General features: G+C 56.1%; 1 protein-coding gene across 1 annotated transcript; it reads left to right on the top strand.

Moving 5' to 3' along the window:
• Window positions 1-2,888: 2,888 nt before the first annotated feature.
• On the top strand, window positions 2,889-6,880 carry CALHM3 (calcium homeostasis modulator 3). Its single transcript, XM_012661638.1, has 3 exons — window positions 2,889-3,347; window positions 5,912-6,368; window positions 6,866-6,880. The coding sequence occupies exons 1-3, from the start codon at window positions 3,061-3,063 to the stop codon at window positions 6,878-6,880; spliced, it is 759 nt and encodes a 252-aa protein (XP_012517092.1). The 5' UTR covers window positions 2,889-3,060.
• The last annotated feature ends 617 nt before the right edge of the window (window positions 6,881-7,497 follow it).

The raw sequence follows: 7,497 nt of genomic DNA, 5'->3' as shown, positions 1-7,497 counted from the left end.
AAGCCATCCGCTCACCCTGAGAGATAATACCCTTTAAGGTGTATAACAAGACAGGTGTGCACAGGACCCTCCCAACCCTGTTCCCTCCCCTGCCTTGGGCCGCGACAGTCCCCTTTTCTGGTCAACGGCCCAGTGGGTGATAAAGGCTGAGAGGCACAGAAGGAGGACCTCAGCTTCCTTCCTGGCTGTGTCCCACCAGGCAGGACATCAGCCTCTCTGGGACTGCACCCCACCTGTAAATGTGGTGGTGGCTGTCCTCTGCAACCTCGGGAGACTGGCAGAATGAGCTGTCAGTGAGGGGTTTCTCACCTCCTGCCCTGGCCTCCCCTCCCCTCAGAGTCAGACTGCCGTGGCCTCGATGGCTCTCCCCGCCGTCCCTCACGCAGGTCATCCTGTCTCCTAGGACCCGGACTAACACACAAATTATGTAAAATAAAAGTAACAAGTAAAGCTCAGGTTTCTGTCTGTTGCTACCACATAAGAAATCCAGACTACACAGAGAGTTGTGAAATTTGCAGGACTTATTTGGGGTAGTCTAGCTTAAAATACAGGCTAAGTGCCCTTTACAAAATTCATTTTGCACGTCCCAGTGGCCCCTCAAACAGCTGAGCTGTCACCTTTCAGAGGGGCTGGAACACCAGTGTCTGGAGAAGGAGCGGTGGTTTCAAAGACGTGCCCCAAATCAAGAGTTGCACGGGCAGGTATGGGGGTAGCACTTGAGTTGCCTGTCCCAGAGGCGGCCCTGTGCTCCTGGGGAGCAGCAGCACCCGGTCGTTCATTCGTGGTGGTGGGAGCTTGTCCCAAGGAGCAGCGGGGCAGGCCGACCACGCTGCCCACGCCGGCCGTGGCACAAGTCAGGAAGGTCACACACCGCCACAGACAGGCAGGCTCTGCAGGTGTGGTGAGGGGAAACGTCCGTGGTCTCCATTTTGAAGTTTTTCACAATAGTGTGCTTAATCAGAAAAAAATGAAGATATTTTCATTGTCTGGAAGTTGTTTGAGAGTATGGAAGCAAGGGCGGTGCAGCTGCAGCAGGCGGGATGAGCTAACTTGGAGGACAAGAGGGATTCAGAGGGACGCTGACCTCGTGTGCTCTAGGGGGCTGGTGGAAAGTTGTGTCTGTGACCGTGAGGACCCGGGATCTGACTGAGCAAAGGACAGCAGTGCTGATGCATGAATTTAACTAAGGATGCTACCTGGAGCTCCAGTCCAGGCTGCCAGCGGGTCCAGGCTGGATGGAGCAGGGGTCAGCGGGGTCAAGGCCACCTAGGTCTCTGAGGTTTTCCTCGTCTCAGGAGTGGCCCTGGGCTAGGAGTGAGCGAGCTGGAGAGACGAGGATGAAGAAGAGCCTGAGCATTTGGCGTCTGGGTGCTTTTTCCACCCCAGCCCATCCTCCGGACCCAAGCTGATTTGTGACCTCAGGAACAGACCCAGGGGCTCCTGTGGCTGCCTCCGCTCTCCCCAGGCCAGGCTGCTAACCTCAGGATATGGCTAGTCATGGGGTGGGTCACGGTGGAGGAGGAGGAAGAGACAGAAAGAGTCAGTAATACAGAGAAAGGGACAGAGACAGGGAGAGAGACCCAGACAGGCTCAGAAACACAGAGGGACAGAGAGAGGCAAAGGGAGAGAGACAGAGACAGAGAGAAATTAGAGGCAAGACCTACCATCCACTCATTTGTTTGCTGGGAGCAGACAGGGAAGTCGGTACAGGTGGATGCGGGTGGAGAGCGGACAGAGCTAGAGATGATATTATATGAAGGGGCCAGCTGGGCGCAGTGGCTCGCACCTGTAATCCCAGCGATGCGGGAGGCTGGGGCAGAAGGTTCTCTTGAGCCCAGGAGTTCAGGGCTGCAGTGGGCTATGATTGAGCCACTCACTGCCCTCCGGCCTGGGCAACAGAGCGAGACTCTGTCTCTAAAAAATAAATAAATAAAATAAGGGGGACCCAAGCATCAGCATTGTGAAGAACAAACATTTTCTGTCACTTACTGTGTGTTTAGCACCGCACTAGATGCTGCAGAAAACAAAAAGGTGCAGGTCAGGTCCCTGTCCTCGCCAGGCATACCTAGTTGGGAGATCCAGCCCCACACTCGGGAAAGACTAGCAGCAGGCTGCGCAGCCTTTCCCAGGGCTGGATGGGGGTAGGGGCTCCCGCCCAGCTGAGGTTGCTGCGTGTCTTGGTGGAGGAGCTGAGTTTGAGCTCCTCTTGGAGAGCAGGTGGGAGGCAGAAAGACATGCCTGGATACAGTTAGGAGGGCCTTGAATGCCAAGCTAAGGTGGCCGTGGGCGCTCCGGCCATGCCTGAGCAGAGGAGTGAGGCAGGAGAAGCTGTGCTTTAGGCAGGCCTGCAGGGCAGCACAGTAAGGTGAAGGAGAGAATTGCAGGCTCCCCTGACCCCTCCGGCCCCCCTCCTGATGCCTCCGACCTGCGGCGCCCTCTCTCTGGAAGGCCTCTCCCTCATGGGAAACACTAAAACACAGTTCAATATTCTTCTCCTGGGTCTCCTAGTCCAGGAAGCCTTCAGGCAGGGACATGTCCCCCTCCTGCTCCCCCAGCCTGAGAGCCAACATGAAATCCCCCTGGGCTCAGCTGAGTTGAGTCATGGTTTTGACCAAGATCAGAAAATACACTTGGCCCCATCAGCATCTTTGCCTTACCACACCCAGAATTTGCCTGTCCCCAGCAGGAAGCCCTGTCAGCTGTCTGGCCTGAGTGTCCAAGCCCTGAAAGAGGAGGAATAGGCCGGGGAGGGGGAGTGACAGGGCAGGGCCCATTTGCTTAGAGGTGCTTTGGGCTGGCTTGTCATGGAGGTGACTCACTCCCCAAAGGAGGGAGTGGCACAGGGGACGGCAGGGCTGGGCAGGGGAGCCGTGGTGGGGAGAGCCTGCCTCTGTCCTCAGTCCTTGGCTGGACCTCAGGAGACCAGGCTGGGCTGGACGCTGCTTCCTCTTGTCCCCTCAGGCCCTTGGAGGAGGAGAGAGAACCTCCTGCAGAACCCAGGCTCGTCCCCAGTGCTCACGGTCCCCGCCCGACGGCTGTCCCCCGACCCCAGCCGGAGCCATGGATAAATTTCGCATGCTCTTCCAGCACTTCCAGTCCAGCTCGGAGTCAGTGATGAACGGCATCTGCCTGCTGCTGGCCGCGGTCACCATCAAGCTGTACTCCTCCTTCGACTTCAACTGCCCCTGCTTGGCGCGCTACAACGCCCTCTACGGCCTGGGCCTGCTGCTCGCGCCCCCGCTCGCCCTGTTCCTCTGCGGCCTCCTTGCCAACCGGCAGTCCGTGGTGATGGTGGAGGAGTGGCGCCGGCCCTCGGGGCACCGGAGGAAGGACCCAGGCATAATCAGGTGCAGTCCCATGCCACTCCGTGACCCACGGCACTGCCGGGGCTCCCCCACCCCGCAGGCACTGCCAGGTGCACCCGCAAAGCCCAACCACCCCCAGTGGACGTTGTGGGGGGCTCCCCCCACCCCCAGGCACTTCCAGGCATGCTCCCATCTTTCCCCAGCTAGGAATCGTCAGCTCACAGAGACCTATTGCCAGTTTCCACTTTGGATACATTTATTTCTGGTCTGTCATTTGCCACCTCTCTGTGGCCAGTGCTGTAAACATAGGACGATCTGGGATTCCCAAGGATTACCCAGGCCACCGTAGGAAAGAAGGGAAAACTTTTGTATCCTCTGAAGGTTCTCGAAAATCAGGTGACAAAAGGCAGATTAATAGGAGAAAAGGCATTCTGATTCATTTGATCATAGTTTTACATGACACAGGAGCCTTCAGAATGAAGCTCCAAGATACAGGACAGGGGAAAGTGTCCATAGTTATGTTTAGGTTGAACAAAGTGGGGACAGCCATGTAGAAATACGACTGGACAAAAGGGTATGAGCTAATGCTAATAGGCTGAGTAGGGACACCCAGCAAGGCTGTCTAGATTCTTCTCAGCCTTTCTGTGCAGCATTCCTTCCCTCTTGCGTGTGGGGCAGGACCCTCCCTGGAATGGGGGTCTTATGACCTACAGTCAAACACGGTAGGTCAGATCATTTCTTTACAGCCAGTTTTTAGACAGAAAGTCAGGGGGAATGTTAGAGTAATATTTTTAGGTTTTCTGGCTGTCTTGGGGGAAAAGGTTCTGGTTTCTGTTCTAGTTTCTATGGCTAGCCTTGGGGGAGGATGAGGGGCCAGAGACAGGAGGGCAGGAGAAGGTCAGAGAAAAACTTCCTTCTGAAGCTGCTTCTGAGGCCTTCCTTTTGGGGTAGCATTTTCTGAGCCCCAACATCACATCTGCCATGCTGGCCCTGGATTATAGCTCACCACGCACAGGGAGGGCCATCCCAGACATGCACAGCCATTTTTCACATGTAGTGAGAGGCAATGATTTGCTTAAAGGCTGCATCTCCCTACCTGGTGCACACTGTCCTCAAAGCCTGGCACATGGCTGGTGCCGCGTACCAGGATCAGCTGGTGGAGCGCAGCAATGCCCGGTGCCCCCTGGCTGGCTGCACACCACACCAGGGCCGCGCTCTGTGCTCAGTGCTCTGAGTGAGCGCACCGCCTCTCTGAATTCTCACCTGGGCCCTGAGTCTGCTCCTTCATCCATTTTTAAGGATGAGGAAACTGAGGCCCAGAGAAGTTAAGTAGCTTGACCAAGCTCCCACAGCTAGGCAGCGGCACTGCTCAAGTTCAAACACTGGCCGACTCCACAGCCCAAGCTGAACAGCTGCCCCTGGTGTTTTGGAAAAAACATCTAAGTGTGAGCCGTGGCAGGAGTGGCTTGATGGGCATTAGCTCACCCACCGTCTCCTCCTCTCCCCTACTCCCTGATACGGACAGTTGAGATGTTCTCAGACACGTCTAACATGACTCCGTAACAAGGCCCTGTTCCACCTTCGAATCACGTTGCCCTCCAGAGGAAACACTGGAGCCACCGCTGCCTGCGACATATTTATAATTCCCCACTGGGCAGGTCACGCATGCACACACTATTTTATGTTTTGTGTATGAGCCAAGTTAGAGCCAACATCTGCATCCTGTGCACGGCAGCCTGTTTCAAGTTTTTGGGGATGACACATTCCCTGTGACTCAGCCGCGAGGCGGGTCTCACGCACTGGGCTCTCTCCCTTTTCTCTGGGGTCCGGTGGGAGCAGCTCCACTGGGCTCCTGCTCTGCGACCAACACCCAGCCCAGGTCACCAGAGAGGCACAGTGGGTGAGGAAAAGGCGTCTGAGGCCAATCAGAGGGTGGGCTCTGGGGATGCCCAGGGCGGGGGCGGCGATTGAGGTGCTGCCTTTGGGAGAGTTGTTGGGCAGGGCTGTCTTAGTTTAGGCTCCCCCCAAAAGCAGGCTCTGTAAAGAATGTGATAGTGAGTGGGCAACTGGGTTCAATCCTTCTGGCGACCCTCTAAGAGGGTGTGTAGGACACAACTAAGGCGGTCTAGGAAGCTGGTATTTATCCACTGGGCCCGCCCCTCTTGGGCTGAAGTTGATTCGGGGATTAACTTTTCAGTCTTCCAGCCTACCCCTCTCAGGGGCTGAGAATCCTCCAGAGCCCTGGGGCAGAGCAAGGCAGATGCTTGAGGTAGGGGGCCTTCAGGCCCGCCACATGAATAGAACTGTCCCCTAAGCCATAGATGCCCCTGGCACGGGCAGGGCACCTGTGGTGTCTGCTACAAGGCCTAGAGCAGGAGGAATACCAACTCCTCAGTGCTCCAGTCCTGGGATATCCAGCGGCTCCCGCCCCTCCTTCCTCCCTGCCTTCTGTTGCTGAAACCTCTACACTGGAAGCTGCAGCTTGATGCAACCCGCCCGGATTTCCCAGCCCTCCTGGGAAGTCCATCCTTGCATCTGCCCTGTAGCCTTCCTGCTGCAACTGAATTCCAGTGTCCCTTTGTGACCCCTCTTTCCTCTGTGCCTAGGTACATGTGCTTCTCTGTGCTACAGAGGGCGCTGGCCGCCCCCCTGGTCTGGATCCTGCTGGCCCTCCTTGACGGGAAGTGCTTCGTGTGTGCCTTCAGCAGCTCCGTGGACCCTGAGAAGTTTCTAGACTTTGCCAACATGACCCCCAGCCAAGTACAGCTCTTCCTGGCCAAGGTACCCTGCAAGGAGGACGAGCTGGTCAGGGACAGCTCTGCTCGGAAGGCAGTGTCACGCTACTTGCGGTGCCTATCACAGGTAATTGGGGTGGTCCTCCCCACCCTGGCACCCTTGCAAATGTCCTGCATTGGCTCTGGGGTGGGGTGGGGTGGTAAGGACGTACAAATGAGTCCTGAAGCTCCTCCCTTCTCTGGAGACACAACCAAAAAGCAGGTGGTGCATGGGGAGATCCAGAGCATGACAGGACAGTGTGGGGCCTTTGACACAGACCCTCCCCAGGTCAGAGACCAAGTGCCCATACCCTCCTGGAAGTCAGCTAGGCCCCTCCTGGGAGGCTGGATGACAGGAAAGCGCTGGAGATACGCTCCCACAATGCAGGTCCTCCCCGGATGCCTGGCTCTGCACAGGGCACCAACTCCATTATCCCGGGGGGCAAACCCCAGCCCCACCCCCAGCCCAGACTCTGGGTTCCACCGCCTCCTCTGCCAGGACCCCAGTGCTGGGCTGTGCCCATCAAAAATTATTTACGTGGATCCATTACACACGAGCACCACTACAGCAATAGATAATAAAGACACAACCCGTGCCCTTTGGGGAGTCAGACAGGCTCAGGGTAAATGCAGGCCCATGGTGCAGTGGAAGGAGGACCAGTGCTCAGCACGCACTTATTTCTGCTTCAGACTGTGACCTTGGCCATGGTATTGCCCCTCTGGGCCTCAGTGTCTCCTGCAAAATAAAGTGGGGTTTGGTCTTCTCCACCGTGATGGTCCCTGCAGGCTTTGATATTCTAGCTCTTCCCAGCTCAGTGGAAAAAGCACGGAATTTGCAGCCAGACCAGGGTGAGTTTTCAGCCACATAAAGTTTAGCAAGGTGTTTGGTTTTCTGCTTCTCGTGTATGAAATACTCACCTTAAATTTCGTGGTGGTGGGAATATCCTATGAGAGGCCAAATGAGAGAGATTTGTAAATCGTGGAAATCACGTCTCTAAATGACAGGGATTCCAATGTGTCTTTGTAGTTTGGTGAGTGACTTCTCTGCTCCAGGCCCACACAGCTTCCCAGGCCATAAGCTGGCCTTGAAGAGACTGTGGCTTTGGCGGGTGGAGAGGAGGGGGAGGCGTCTGCCAGCCTTAGAGAACGACTTCCTCACTCTTGGCCTGGACGCTGTTGCCTGCTCACATGCTGGGTAACTGTACCACTCATCCTCCAGGTCTCAGCCTCAACATCACCGTTCCCTGAGATCCCAAGTTCAGGTCGGGTATCCCTCCTCTGAATTCCTGTGATGCCCTGCACGGTTCTCATGATGACACGTAGTCAGTCATCATCTATTTAATTGTCTGTTTCTTCTGTGGGAGCAAAGACGTGACCTCCTGTGTCCAGCACAGTGCCTCCCACGAAGCACAGCAGGG

Source organism: Propithecus coquereli, unplaced genomic scaffold, assembly GCF_000956105.1.
Source record: "Propithecus coquereli isolate 6110/MARCELLA unplaced genomic scaffold, Pcoq_1.0 Scaffold73, whole genome shotgun sequence".
Taxonomy (NCBI): Eukaryota; Metazoa; Chordata; class Mammalia; order Primates; family Indriidae; genus Propithecus; species Propithecus coquereli.
This window is presented reverse-complemented; position numbering and strand designations above follow the sequence as displayed.